We start from the raw sequence: 15,229 nt of genomic DNA on the forward strand, positions 1-15,229 counted from the left end.
CACACCAAACACTTTGGCCTGTGCACTGCGTGTCAGGGGGGAGTGAGGCTCAGGCCCCTGGGGTGTAGCTGGGGAGGGGTGGTCGGAATTGGGCCTTGCACCTTCCCCCCCCCCGGCCCCGGCCCCGGCCCCCTTGGAAGTTGCGGTCTTTACCCCTCCCGACCTCTGGGCTCAGCTGGGGGGATTTGTATTCAAAATGGAGGCGGGTGGGCGGGAGAAAACTACACCTCCCGTGCTGCCGCGGGGGCGGGAGAAACTACATCTCCCGTCATGCTCGGCGAAGAGGGCGCGCGCGCAGCCCCTCCGTGACGCTACCGCCCCGCCCACCCGCTTCCGGAACTGGCCTATAAAAGGGGGCGGGCGGCGCGAGCCACTCTCTCTCGGCTGTTGTCGCCGCCATTTTGTCGGAGCGCGGAGGCTCTCGCCGCCATCCGCCGCCATCCGCGGGCACTGAGCCCGGGCCGCCATGAGAGCTAAGGTGGGTGGGGCCGGGGCCTGCTGGGGGCGGCGGGAGCGGGCCGGGGCCTCCTAGGGGAGCGAGGGGGCTGGGCCTGGTCCGGCGGGAGGAAGCGGGGTTATGGGGGGGCCCTTCCCTTCCAGTGCTGGGGGCGGGGCCGTGTAGGGGTAGCTGCCCCCCATGCTCGTGCTGCAGGGGGAGCCCCCCTCCCGCAAGCCCTGGGCACCGGTCGCTCCAGGCACGTGGGGCTGGGCTGGGGGCTGATTTCCCCCCCCTCCCCCCACCGGGCACCTGCCCCCTTGGGGTAAGGGGGTTCCCCCAGCAGTAAATCCCCATGGAAAGCCGGGGCGATGTGCCGTTCGCTGCCTTCGCTTCCCATCGGGCACCGTTTCTTTGCTCCGTGCAGGCGGTAACGGGGGGTGGGGGGGGCTGGAGACACGTGGGGGAGGCTGAGCCTGCTGTTAATAAGCTGCTGACTCTTGTGTGTTTCCCTCTTTCCTCTAGTGGCGAAAGAAGCGTATGCGCAGGTATGTGAGCACTGGTTCTGTCTTGTTTGGCCCGGTGCCTTCCCGGCCTTGCCCCACAGGCTGGTACGCCGACTGACTCTTTTATAAAACCTAAATCTTGTGAGCTGGCCCTCTCGGAAGGTATTAATGTGCCTGGCTCAGATGGTTGATCACACTTGGTAAATAGGGAGTGGGGGGAATAGGGAGTTAGTTGCCTGTCTTGATGTTAGCACTGCATCCCACATCCCTCAGGGGGATTGATGAAGATTAAAGTACATTTATTTCTGTTGTGTCTAGAGGCCTCAGCTGAAATTGGGAGCCCATGGTGCTAGACCCCATAAAAACTCAGTCAGACAGGGGCCTTGCCCCAAAGAGTTTGCAGGCTAAATTGATGAGACAAGCCGGAGGGTGTAGGCGGTATAAAGTTCTGTAGTAGGATTTGGGTTAAATTCCTGTTTCTACTGCACACATGGTTGTATGACCTTGAGTAAGTGTCTCGTGCCTCTATTTCTCTTCTGTAAAATGGTGATAAGGCTACTTCAGGGTGGGGAGTGAAGAGAGAAACATTGATGCATGTGAAGTGCTTTGTGGTGTATGACATCCTAAACCTTTAAATAGACTGCATCCATTGTAAACGCTGCTTTTCTTGGGTCGGGGGGTTGTGCAGAACTAAACCTATTTTATTTCCAGTTAATATTTCTTCGCTCATCTGGCAGTGCTGTGTAAGTATAAGAGCAGCCAGGCCAGCTCAGAGCTAAAACTGCCTGTCTCCTCTGACATTTTCTAGCTCTGGTGTAACTAACTGTTCTGTGTTAAGCATGGCAGGTAAGGATGACCTGTTTTAACTGAGGGACCAAATTTATTGTAGGAGTTAGTACATCAGGGGTTTACACAAGTCTCTCCTTATTGTATATGTTTAAAATAAGCCATTAAAACACTGTAGCAAAGATGCAAAGTTCCTTTTCCAGACTCCAGACAGAGTAAACATGCATTTGTTACTGTTTTTAGCTGTTCCGTTTTCTGCTCTGCTTTTACATAAGATCTGAAACTTCTGTTTAAAACTCTGGAAAGGCAAGCAGGAATAGGCTTAAGTCTAGACCCTCTCCTTTCCCCGTTTCAAACTGTCCTTAGTGCTAGAGCTAGCCTCTCTACTGAAGGTGCTGTCCTTGTTGGTATTCTATCCACATTTCTGTGGACAATGAAATAGGTTACTCAGTTTCTCGTAATTTCACTCTTGTGCACTAGGACAAGGCAGCAGTTAGGTGACAGACATTGCGGGGTTCTAGTTCTCTTTAAAAACTGCACATCGTAACTTTTTTCCAAAACTCTTGACAGGCTTGTCCTTACACAAAAGAGGTTTGGCCTGATAACGACTTGTTCAAAGTCCATTTAACCAGATAGCTTTGTTACTGTGCTGATATTCTTTCTCTGATGGGGTAAAATTGTCTTTCTCAGGCTGAAGCGCAAAAGGAGAAAGATGAGGCAGAGGTCTAAGTAGATGTCTTCTCTGCCGCTACTGAGGCTGAAAAGCAGAGCAAAGAAACGTGGGAGCTTGGGTCACTGACCTCCAGACACAACTACTTCCTGGTGTTGGTGATAGGAGGAGTGCTTTCCTAGCCGTCTCCAAGAGTTTTCCATCTTAAGAATGAAGGTCTCATCTGTATGGGTGGTAGCCCTGAGCTTTGACGTTCTGGACTGGTTCTGGTCTTTGTAGTTGAATGTGGCAGGTATACAATAAAAACCTGGTTTGGCTGGGAATTCAGCATGTTTTTTCTTAATGTTGTGTTTAAATAGCCCCAAGTTGATTTTAATACAATCTCAATGTGATCTCTAGGAATGTATGTAACTTGACTTTTAAAGACGCTTGACCTGCATCATTCAGCCCTCTTCTGGCTGGCTTTCTGGGCCCTTTCCCAATACACACAGTTGCATGGCCTGTCTGAGAATAAGAATCCACTGAATATAGAAATCACTTTTGCTGAAGATGTGACTGGGGAAAGAGTTCAAATGTCCAGGCCACAATGCAACACTGCTGTGAGTTGTATGAATATGGTGCACGGTGCACATATACCCTGCTGCACTTTTATGCAGGTGTAGCCTTCAGAATTAACTGTGCTGGGTTCACACCGGTCTCTGAACAGTGGCTTCCCAGTATAAAAGTGTTGGCTCTTGTGCTGAGAGCATGGATAGAATGTAATGCTCTGCCACTTGTCAGACATTTCTGCATTGCATCAGGCTTTATCCACAAGTTACATTCCCCTGACGAAGTGGGTATATGGTGTATTGAGACACTTTCTGGTGAGAAGTGGATGGTGTAACCGCTTGCATGAAGGGTAACCCCTTTCCCAAAAGGCTACCTGCTCTTTGATTGAAACTTGAAGGAAATGAACTCCAATTTATAGCACCCTTCACTGAAGACTTCAGAGCGCTTAACAGCAACAGCATTAACCCTTGGAAGAGAGGATAATCCTGCATATGCTGAAAATATAAACATTGAAAACTGGATGGTGGATAATTCTCTGCCAACCCCTCCTAGCGTAACTAGTCATGATGGCTGGTACAGTACGGTGACCTAGCTTTGTAATGAGGACAGGTTTCAGAGTAGGAGCCGTGTTAGTCTGTATTCACAAAAAGAAAAGGAGGACTTGTGGCACCTTAGAGACTAACCAATTTATTTGAGCATAAACTTTCGTGAGCTACAGCTCACTTCACCAGATGGGTTAGTCTCTAAGGTGCCCCCAAGTCCTCCTTTTCTGCTAGCTTTGTAAGAGGCCCTCTAGCTGTGGATAGACCGGGTAACTTTTCTTGTCATGTCCCTAAGCATTTGGCCTATGCACAAGGACCACAGGTGTTGGGCAAGCTGCTTAGCTGTGGGGACTCTCCCAATACGCTGATTAAGATGCCCCCATCAAGGGCAACTACAGGTGACCTCAACCTGCTCAGTGTAACCTGCAGCGTGAGCAGGGAGGCGTGAGCGGCTGTCACCCAGCATGGGGGTTCAGCGGGGAGGCAAAGGGGCAAAGGAAACTTCGGGGTTGAGCTGGTTGCCGGGGGCGGGGCCTGTGTTTCACTCGCACCCTGTTGTGCAGGGGTCCTGCGGGGCCAGGGGCCGCCATGGTGCTGCTGTTGGCTGGAGACCACGTGGTCTTCCCCTGTGAGGTCATATGATCTCAGGCCCCGCCCACCGCTATCTACTAGGAAGCGGGGCCTTGTCGCTATGGTAACCCCGGCGGGCCGCGCGCGCGCTGCATGCTGGGAGGCCTCCGCTTCCGGCCGGGGGCCGGAAGGACCATAGAGTAGTTCCGCTGGAGGGCGGAAGAGGCCGCTCTTTGTCGCTGCTGGAGCAGGACGCGGCCGGAGAGCGGGTGAGCGAGGCGGCCCCGAACAAGGGCCCGAGCAAGGGCTTGGGGGGGGCCCCGGATCCCCCGAGCCCCCCCGTCCGGCCCCTTCAGGCTCCTCCCCCCAGGGCCCATGGGTCCCCCATGGCCTCTGGCCCAGACCATGGGGGAGGGGGGTTACCCCTGAGTGTCCCCCCCCCCTTGTTCTCTGGCCCAGTCCATGGGGGGCGGTATCCCAAAGTCCTCCCCCCCCCCAATGGCCTCTGGCCCAGTCCATGGGGGAGGGGGGTTACCCCTGAGTCCTCTTCCTCCCCTCCCCTTGTCCTCTGGTCCAGTCCATGGGGGGGGGAGTTACCCCTTAGTCCTCTTCCCCCCCTCCCCTTGTCCTCTGGCCCAGTCCATGGGGGGGGGGGTTTACCCCTGAGTCCTCCCCTCCCCTTGTTCTCTGGCCCAGTCCATGGGGTGGGGGGGTTACCCCTGAGTTCCCCCCGTGTCCTCTGGCCTGGCCTGGGTCGCCCCCCCCCCCAGCTTTCTCCCTCACCCCATGGGGCGGATCTGGCTGCTCATCTGTGTCTGTGACTCAGTGGGGACGAGGCCCCAGAAACACCTGCTCTGAGGCAGCCCAGGTGGGTGGGTCTGGGTGGGGCAAACCAGCAGAGTTATGGCAGCTCAGCTCAGACATCAGCACTCGTAGGACTCCTGGGTTCCCGGCCCGGCACTCTCATGGACTCGCCGCTGACAGAGCTCGCGGTCAGGAAACCTTTGGCTTACATTTCACGAGCTGTCTTGTGTGTGTAGGGGCTATTCCTGGTATTTTGGTGGGTCACACCAAAATGGTGGCTATCCACCAAAGTAACTCTAGGTGGCGGATTTACTCTACCTAGGAAGCTTTAAAATGCAGAGGGCTTTCTCCACCAGCTTCTAATAAAGTGAGCTCAGGTTCCCAAACAAACACAGTTAGTAACAATCTTTTGCACTTCCTTCAATTTTTCATTAAGTAAGTTTATGAATATGATCATATGATACAATAGCAGGGGACTGGACTCTGACCCAGGAGGTCCCTTTCAGTCCTATGTTCCCATCCTTACTCAAAAAGGCTGAGGGTTTATTAGCTTTCTCTTGCGTGCCTTTGGATGCATGTATAAGCAGCTTTTGCTCTACTGCCTTGATTTACAAAGTCAGCCAGGTAGAATGTTGTTTATTATTTGTAGTGTAGTAGCTCCTAGGGCCCTGATCCCAGCCCCGTTGCGCTAGCTGCTGTACATGCAACAATGGCCCTGCCATAGAAAATTTACTCTCTGCCTCTGGATGTAACCATATGTGATGGCAGACTCCCCCTACCCTGAGATATATACAATTCAGGATATAGAATTCAGACAAGAGCTCTCGTCTGCTACTACACCTCACATGCTGTAAAGATACACACTTGGGTATCTGACACTAAGCTGTGTGGCAGCAAGGGGATTGCACGTACCCTGCTGGGCGTGTGTGATTTAAAATAAAAGTCGCTGCCATCTTGATTTAAGAACACAAGAACGGCCACACTGGGTCAGACCAAAGGTCCTCGAGCCCAGCATCCTGTCTACTGACGGTGACCAATGGCAGGTGCCCCAGAGGGAACGAACAGAACAGGTAATCATCAAGTGATCTATCCCCTGTCGCTCATTTCCAGCTGCTGGCAAACAGAGGCTAGGGACATCATCCCTGCCCATCCTGGCTAATAGCCATTGTTGGACCTATCCTCCAGGAACTTCTCTAGTTCTTCTTTGAACCCTGTTATAGTTATGGCCTTCACAACATCCTTTGGCAAGGAGTTCCACAAGTTGACTGTGCTTTGTATGAAAAAATACTTCCTTTTGTTTGTTTTAAACTTGCTGCCTATTAATTCCATTTGGTGACCCCTAGTTCTTGTGTTATTTACTCCTTCTCATAACACTTCCTTATTTACTTTCTCCACACCAGTCATGATTTTATAGATCTCTATCATATCCCCACTTAGTCGTCTCTTTTCCCAGCTGAAAAGTCCCAATCTTATTAATCTCTTCTCATACGGCAGCCGTTCCATACCCCAAATCATTTTTGTTGCCCTTTTCTGAACCTTTTCCAGTCCAATATATCTCTTTTGAGATGAGAATACTGCACACAGTATTCAAGATGTGGGCATCCCATGGATTTATATAGAGGTAATATGATATTTTCTGTCTTCTTATCTATCCCTTTCTTAATGATCCCGAACATTCTGTTCACTTTTTTGACTGCCGCTGCACACTGAGTGGATGTTTTCAGAGAACTATCCACACTGACTCCAAGATCTCTTTCTTGAGTAGTAACAGCTAATTTAGACTCCATTGTTTTATATGTAGAGTTGGGATTATGATTTGGGCCCTAATCCTCTTTTAACGTCAGATAGAGAGCTGTGAAATCGGCCCCATCTGCTTTGGACTTGACTAATATTAAATGGGTGACTTACTAGCTTGTTTTGATTATTTTTTAATTTCATTAGGACTTTGATCTCAAATCAAGTCAGCTCCTCTAGCTGTGATTCAGCCTGGGGTGACTGAAGATTTTGGATCTTACAGGTAAAACTGAGCCTTTTTGAACAGGCGGTCTCTGTTAAAGGGTCTGGTGGGGTCAAAAGACAGGCAGATATTAAATGCATTTGGACACCTAGAGTTGTGGATATTGGTTTGTAGCGGAAGGAGTCTGAGCCTCACTTGCTTAGAGACCCAGGCTGTGGAGGTTTCGAACTGGCAGCCGAAGCCGCGATTAAAACTCGGCAGCCTTGCAAATTCTACTCACTGTATCTGGCTTACACTGTTCTGCTCAAAGTCAATAGCACCGCTGTATTTGGATGAATGTCTGAAAGCTCCTTGGTTTTTATGGCAAAGTTCGGAGCGTCGAGCTGGATCATGTGCTGTAAGCAGTACAACAAGGTCTGTGCAGAAAAAGTTGATAGCTTCTCTCAAAGTTGAGGGGTTCAGATTTTTTGGGAGGCTGGGGCCTGTATCTCAGGAACCCCTTGGTCAAATGGCTCCAAATTTGGATCACTAACCCTACCCAGTATCCCCATGAGGCACACCACGTTGCAAGACAGCCTGAGTAGCCATGCGGATTTTGCAGCACTAAGAGTCAAACTTTTATCCCGAAAGCTGGTCATAACCTTAACTACAGCAGAGGCCGGCGGCTTGCTGTAATTCCTCAGGGCCGATATGTCCCTGCCAGCTACACCAGAACAGTTTCTGCCTTTAAGTTAGGATCCCCCACTTCCCCCTCCCCGCCTTGCTCTCTCACGCCCTCCCACCTCTCCTCTTTTGCAGTTGCCCGAGCTCATACCAACAGGAGGGGAGGGCGTGGGTGGGAAAATGCCCGACCGCGACAACTACAACAATGGCAGTAGCAGCGATGAGGCGGGCGCCAGCTCCGACGACATCTGCCGCGACTTCCTGCGCAACGTCTGCAAGCGAGGCAAGCGTTGCCGCTTCCGGCACCCCGACATCAGCGAGGTCACCAACCTGGGCGTGCGCAAGAACGAGTTCATCTTCTGCCACGACTTCCAGAACAAGGAGTGCGTGCGCCTCAACTGCCGCTTCATCCACGGCACCAAGGAGGACGAGGACTGTTACAAGAAGACAGGGGAGCTGCCCCCGCGCCTGCGCCAGAAGGTGGCGGCTGGGCTGGGCCTCTCCCCAGCGGACCTGCCAAACAGCAAGGAGGAGGTGCCCATATGCAGGGACTTCCTGAAGGGCGACTGCCAGCGGGGAGCCAAGTGCAAGTTCCAGCACTTGCAGCGGGAGTACGAGTATGAGGCCCGGGTCATCGCGGCCCGGGACCCGGGCATTGCCACCACCGTGCGCCGCTATGACCCCTACGACGTCATGTACGACCCCGACCGCTACGACGACCACGACCCGGTGCTGAAGCGGAGGCGGGTGGACGGGCTGCACTTCGAGACCTACGAGTACAGCTTCACCAGCCCGCGCACGGTGGAGTACCGGCTCCTGGAGGAGGAGAACATCCTGCTGCGCAAGCGCGTGGAGGACCTCAAGAAGCAGGTCAACAACCTGCTGGCGACCAACGAGGTGCTGCTGGAGCAGAACGCCCAGTTCCGGAACCAGGCCAAAGTCATGACTCTCAGCTCCACCGCCACGGCCACCGAGCAGACCCTGGCCCCAACGGTGGGCACGGTCACCAATTATAACCACAGCATTGCCCAGACCCACACCACGCTCAGCAGCCAGGCCCTTCAGCCACGGCCTGTCACCCAACAGGATTTGGTGGCTCCGGCCGGAGCCCAGGCAGCACCCCCCACCAACGCAGCACCCCCCATGAACCCTGAAATCACCCCGCTCTCGGCTGCTCTGGCTCAGACCATCGCACAGGGCATGGCTCCTCCAGTCTCCATGGCGCCCGTGGCCGTGTCGGTGGCGCCCGTGGCAGTTTCAATGGCACAGCCGCTGGGAGGTATAACCATGAGCCACGCCACCACGCCCATGGTGACATACCCCATCGCGTCGCAGAGCATGAGGATAACAGCCATGCCACACTAACCGCCCCCAAAGAGCCCCACGTACTGCCGTGGGTCTGTGCTGTTCGGAGCCGCCCCCAGCAGGTGGAAGGGCTGCTTCGCTGGCAGGACTTGCTCCTTCCGTTGGGGAGACAGAAACCGAGGAGGGAGAGAATTGAACTGAAACCCTTGGAAACCTCTCTCTCCTTCGGGAGAGGCCTTTTAGGGGATGGGCTTTCCACCCTGGAGGCGAGTGACTTGGATTTCCCTTAACCCCTAGCAACCATGCGTGGTCTTCCACAAGGCAGCAGAATTCAGGGATGAAGGGCTTTAATGCCACATGATTCGAAGGGTACAGTAACCTTAGAGCCTTTGCCCGTCGCGTATCTTTGCCCGAATACCTGCCCCTCTGTACCCACTGCGCTAGCCCCTCCATAGCCCTGCGAGTTCAGGAACTCAGTATATCGCCTGGCTATGGCAGTATCATTTCACTGACAGGACACACCAGAACGGAGGCTGTAGGGAAATCACCCCCAAGGGCGGGATCCCCTGGCTTGCTGCTCTCTAGTAGAGACACTCCTGGGCTTCCCTGGGCTCAGGCAGAATCAGGGAAGCGAGACCCTGGGGACAGCACCTCCCCCAGAGATGGCAGAAAGGCTGGCTCCATCTGGCAGCTCTCTCCTAGGGGGAATGGCCCTGGGGCAGCTTTGCCTGGTGATGAAATGGTTAAATCCCCAATAGGATTTGGGCTCATATGTAAACTCAGCCCTGTTGCTTTAAAACAGGGCAACACAACTTAGACTCTAGGAAACTGTCTCTACAGTGGCTTTGAGAGCATCCCTGTTCCAGTCACCCCTCCAGGGAGAGGGTGGTGCATTCCTAGGACCATCTGAATCCCAAAGAGGGGTGGGGGGACTTGCCAATTCCAGCAGATGTTGTTGCTGAATTGCTCACAAAACCCAGGGTTGGAAGTAAACCCAGCCGCACCCTGCAGTCTGGTGGGGGTGGGGCGCTAGTTAAATGTGATAGCATCTGACCCCGCTTCACCTAGCAGCTTGTGGGGCGGGGATTGCATTCTACTTGAGGTCATGGGTTGAAATAAAATCATCTCTGTTGCTGTTTGAATTGTCAGGGCTTCTCCAGTCACCTCCCGAGGCATGGCATAGCTCGCTGAAAGGAGACCAGGCTTGGACAGCGATCCTGCCAGGCCCCTGAGCACCCTCCATTCCCCTGATGCCTGCTGAGGTGCTCGGCAGACCTGTTCATCAGTTCCCTCTGGAGCTGTTGGGACTGGCAAATGTGAGCAAATCCACCCGTGCCCTGAGCAAGCCCTCACACCCTTCGCCATCCACCAGCCACTTCTGTGCCTGAGCCTCCCCAACCCAAGACTACCATCTGCCTCTTACGGCCATTTACTCTGTTCACCCCATTCACACGTCCTCAAAGGAACCTGGTTCAAAGAGACCCCTCCCTCCCTCGTATGCAGTATTTTTGTTTCTAAAACCGAAGCTCACCCACGGGTCTAGAATAGCTTTTGCGTAGTTATGTCTGGGTTTGATTTTTTTTTTTTTAAGAACTTAAAGAGGAGGAGAATGCTTTACAGCAGGAGCTCTTTCTAAGGGTGCTGAACTTCGTAAGTCTAGCGTTTTAGTTCTGTGACTACAGTGTAAAGTTTTCAGCTATTAAAAGAAAACGTACAGCCCCTGACCGATACATTCTGGTGTTGGCACTCGCTCTTTAAAGCGCTGATCAGTCACCAGATGGAACGTTTGCCTTTCATCTGAGCACATCCGAGCACTTTACAGAGGGATGGGAAGTCTATAAACCCCACTGAGATGTCGGTAAGGCCTACGTGGGCACCACTGAAATGCAGCCACCTCTGGGGTGAAATGCAGTAGCTGACAGCATTGCTACAAGGGGGATGTGCCCTGGCATCTTTAGTAGCTGAAAGAAAGCAGGAGCTCTGCTTTACATGGCAGCACCACATTGGTGCATGGGTTCCTTGCGGAGTCAGGAGACCGCCACCTACTGGATTGCTCCAGGCCCTTCTCGTAGCTTGCTTGGAGGTCTCCCATCCCAGGGCTGAGCTGACCATGGCTCCTCTTAGCATGTAATGGGCGCTGACCAGTCGCAGCGCAGAATGGTATCCTGGCTGGCCTGTCACCCCTGCACTTGGGAGAGCCTCCTGCAAACCAGCGTGCTCAGATCGAGGCGCCGAGAAACCAAAACTCTCAACCGCTAGGACAATCCCTTTGTGTTCGTTGTGTCTCTCTCTCTCGATGGGCACGTCTGCCCGCAGTATAGCTCTGGTGCTCGGCAGTGTTTTCCAGTTTTGTCCGTATAATGTGCTACATCTTCATTATTTTAAGACCCTTTTCCCCCGGTCTCTAGGAAGAAGATTGGGTTAAGTGACTGAGCCGGCAGGGAACCCTGATAGTTGTTCCACCATGCGCGGGGCACTGAGATCGGCATTTAGCAGCTGCCTCCCTGCCCAGGTAGACAGAGCAGGGCCCCGGGGAGTCACTGCTACTGCTGTCCTCAACCTCAGTCCCCTTCAGTGCTGGCTGTTACCTCCCAGTGACTTGGTGAAAGCTTACAAGGGTGACTCCCCCTTCTCCGCAGGAACAGCCCTAGCACCCTTGGGGGCTCCTCCAGAGAGGTACAGTGTGGTAGAGTCGGTGCATTGTTGGGGGGCTGGGGGGATTGTTTGTGCATGGAAGTGATGGCACTTGGCGCTCTATTCCAGCAGCTCTGACCTCATACATGGGACAGCAATGGGAATGAAAAGGGGATCTCCAGGGGACAGACGTGACAAGTGTGAGACTGTACAGGCCTCTTATTGGTGATGGCCCGTTCCCCAGGCTGCTGCAAAGGGCCCACGGTTACAATTTCCTTTTGCCCCAGCTCTGCATTGTTACCCCCTGGGTTAAAGATCTTCAGATGCCGTAGCAGGGAGACTCCATCTGGTCTCTCATTGTGCTGCAGCCAGGGGGTGAGGGATTAAAGCCCTTGCTCATTTCTGCTTCCCCCTTTTGTTTACACACAGGCAGCTCCTTGGAGCTTCAGTGCCCTACACTCCTGCTGTCTGCAGTCATCGCCCGCCAGGGCCCCTTTCGGCCCAGCCCCTCACAGAGAAGTCATACAGCCATGCCCTAGGTGAATAAAGTCCAAGACCCGAACAGATTATCTAGTCTGACCTCCCATATAACAGAGGCCAGAGAACTCCCCCAAACTAATTCCTCCAGCAGAGCTTTTAGAAAACCATCTAATCTTGATTTAGACATTGCCAGTACTGGAGGATCTCTCGGGACCCTGCGTAAATTGTTCCAAAGGTTAATTACCCTCACTGTGTCAAATGTACACTTTATTTCCAGTCTGAATGTGTCTGGCTTCAACTCCCAGCTGTTGGATCATGTTATTCCTTTGTCTGCTAGACCAAAGAGCCTGTTACCAAATATAGGACTTACAGACTAGTCTCTTCTTAACCCACTCTATGTTCAGTGAAATGACACAAGGAGCTCAATCTGTCTGTCTGGGTAACTGACAGCACTGGAGCAATGCTCCCCCCTTGGAAATAGTCTCCATTAGGGCGAGTTTGAATCAGGTGGGAGCTCAGAGACTGGTGAGTTGTTCACGTCTGTGGTGTTTGCAAGCTGCTTGTGTGACTTTACCCCAGTGGTGGGGTTTCCAGCTGGTAGCCTGGTTCCCTGTAGACTTTGTATCTTGCCCCACCTGCCTGGAGCGCATGGTAACAAGACCCCCCCCCCCCCCCCCCAGTCAGTGCAGCTCTGTGCTAGAATCAGCCGGGCACCACAGAGGTGTGCAGAGCACATCTTGGCTGGACACTGCTCTTTGCAGATCAGTGGTTATGAGAGTAACGTGTACTTGGAGAGAGCCCAGTTCTGCCCCAAAGCTTCCAGTAAACTACACACCCTTTGCTGCTGAAAGGCAGCCAACACAAGGCACCAGTTCAGCCCTGAGAGGCTGTACCTGGGGGCCTGGAAGATCTGTGTAATTGACTAACCTTCCCCCCTATCAGTTTATCTAACCTGACAGGCTCATTGGATCTACCTGAGATTCCGACTTGTGGTTCCAGGGAGTCTAAGCATTGGAGTCTCTGTGTTTAGGCCTTTAAACCATTGCTCCTGGCAATGGATCCCTGCCCTTCCTGCCTTTACACTGGAAGAGCGCATGCTCACTTCACACTCAGGTTCTGGGTTGCTCTGGAAATAAGTGAGAATGTGGGAGGGTCTTATCTGTAATAGACTGGGAGCAAAAGCCCCTGCCTTCCCCCACTGCCATCTGCTCTGATGCGCCAGCCCCAGCCTTTGTTTCTAATGCACTGCTGCAGGCAGATGGCACCAGGCCTACCTTAGCGTGGGGGTTATTTATATTCCAGCAACTGGATTGGAAGCCTGGTAAGATATCGCCAAGGCCCAAGGGATGAACTTTCAGCTGTGATGGTGTATTCAATCAATCAGAGCTGGCTTTAAATCTACAGGGTTTTGTTTAACTGGGGAGGCTCTAGGCCAGCAATGCAAACACGTAACTGGAGCAGCAATTATCCTGTTTTCAGACGAGACACTTAGCGCTCACTTTTACAGGCGTAATATTCAGAGTGAGCCTTTTTCAACTGCTGGAGGCTGCAGGTGTTAAGTGGCCAGACAGCAGAGGACGTGTCTAGCTCTTTATGAAACACCTTGGAAAGTGCAGCCATTCAGATTGAGGGCGCGAGATGGCGTAATTCTGTCCTATCACTGTAGGGTGGCTTAGATGGAAGCATGATTTCTTTTGCTTTGTAAAGAAAGTCTGCTCTATCTTGGACTGTAGCAGTTAAAACGGGGGATTGGAAAGCCAGACACCTGGGTTTTTGTTTCCCAACTTTAGGGAGTGCTGCCAAGTGGTTAGAGCAAGGGATGGGGAGCTAGCATTCCTGCCTTCTACTCCTGGAGTAGTGTTTGGCACACTGTGTGACTTTAGGAAAGCAGGGGGTAGAAAAGCCCAAATCACCAGATTGGGGTATTCATCCCTTCCTTGGAACAGGTGTTTTATAGCCCCACCTCATGAGCCCTCATCTCATTTCAGCACAAAGTAGCCGTACTCCCCTTCCCTGTGAATTTTTTTTGCCTGTTTAAAAGAAACATTTTCAAGCCGTTTGGGACACAATCTGTATGGTAGTCACACTGCTAAAGGATCCAGTCCTGCTCCGACTGAAATCAGACTCCCAGCTGATTGCAGGAACAGTGCTCTGGGAAATCTAGTATACACAGAGAAGGTTGGTGAGTAAAAACAGGGATTAGGTAACCTGTAAAAGTGGAAGGTCAGAACGGCTGCTACGGTCAACTGTGGACAAGAAAAGCATCAACCCACAGGATCTGTTCTGCAAGGGAAGGACAAATAGTCTGGCCACAGCCATGCTGTTGCCAGGAAAGCTTTTAACAAGATAAGCATGTAACAAGCAGTCACAAACACGCAGTTTGCGGAATCAGGGATTTTGCCCTGAGAGCAACATGGAAAGGAGACAATGCACAAGGCACTTGGCTAAGAGGCAGAACTGCACTGACTGGCCTGCGTGACCTTGGGCCCACTCTCTGTGGCCCAGTTTCGGCATCTCCAAAGCGGCAAGAATGACGCTTTCACACAGTTGCAAAGCGTTTTGAGATTGATGGATAAGAGCGAAAGGAGCCCTGTCCTGTAGCAACCTCCCTCGGGCCTCAGCATTGCAGCTGTGCCACAGAAGCCGCACAGGAAGTTCGGGGGTTGGGGAGGGGTCTGTCACATCCCTCTCCCCAGCACTTGTAGTCAAAATCTTCGCAGGCCGCCTGAGTCAAACCCCCCTCTGGTTCACAGGCCGAAAAGGGAGGGATTTTTCACATCAGAATGGTGGGAAATTGGTCCAAGCTGCAGCCTGCGTTGGTTCAGGACCTTAGGAGAGCGTGGGGAGATGCTCAGGGCTTTGCAGACACACACGTGGTGCCAACCCCACTGCGTCTCAGCGCCAGGAGCCACCGCCTGGGAGCGGAGACCGGCCCCGTGCAGCCCTTTCCACCCGGTTTCCGGGGAGCTCCCGAGCGGGAAGCGTGGCACCCTCACACCCAAGGCCCTGAGCCCCGGCCTCTGGGGCAAACGAGACCCAGGCTGGGGCCCTAGCGGACGCCCCTCCCAGCCAGGGCCCCTGGAGCCCAGCAAGTTTATCCCTCCAGCCACGTGGCCTGGCCTCAGGTGAGGTGGCCTCAGCCCGCCCAGGGCAGGCGGGGCCGGGTCTGGCCCCTGGACAGGCTGAGTTTAGAGACCACGCAACTGACCAAGAGGTCCCCAACTGGCTACTATATATGTATCCATTTGGCACTAGCTCCGCCTGCCCAGCCTCTCTGGCCAATCAGCAGGGCTAGCCCCACCCTCTTTAGCGCCTCTGGCCAATGAA

The 15,229-nt window shown here is 53.2% G+C and overlaps 1 protein-coding gene and 1 long non-coding RNA gene across 5 annotated transcripts; both read left to right on the forward strand.

Annotated features, from left to right (window-relative positions):
- Window positions 1-337: 337 nt before the first annotated feature.
- On the forward strand, window positions 338-2,721 carry LOC141974822 (uncharacterized). Its single transcript, XR_012635821.1, has 3 exons — window positions 338-478; window positions 962-984; window positions 2,419-2,721. It is a non-coding gene; the product is annotated as an uncharacterized LOC141974822 (long non-coding RNA).
- Window positions 2,722-4,259: 1,538 nt separating this feature from the next.
- ZC3H10 (zinc finger CCCH-type containing 10) lies at window positions 4,260-10,559 on the forward strand. Of its 4 annotated transcripts, none has more exons than XR_012635845.1 (3): window positions 4,260-4,328; window positions 7,619-9,157; window positions 9,938-10,553. XR_012635845.1 is itself a non-coding variant. In XM_074935245.1 (2 exons), exon 2 carries the CDS (start codon window positions 7,664-7,666, stop codon window positions 8,846-8,848), a length of 1,185 nt encoding a protein of 394 aa, XP_074791346.1. In that variant the 5' UTR covers window positions 4,260-4,328; window positions 7,619-7,663; the 3' UTR covers window positions 8,849-10,558. The 4 variants fall into 4 exon arrangements, 2 of the variants coding, with proteins under 2 accessions (XP_074791346.1, XP_074791347.1); XR_012635847.1 differs by having other exon boundaries at window positions 7,619-9,054; XM_074935245.1 differs by having other exon boundaries at window positions 7,619-10,558.
- The last annotated feature ends 4,670 nt before the right edge of the window (window positions 10,560-15,229 follow it).

Source organism: Natator depressus, chromosome 20 (genome assembly GCF_965152275.1).
Source record: "Natator depressus isolate rNatDep1 chromosome 20, rNatDep2.hap1, whole genome shotgun sequence".
In the NCBI taxonomy this organism is placed as follows: Eukaryota; Metazoa; Chordata; order Testudines; family Cheloniidae; genus Natator; species Natator depressus.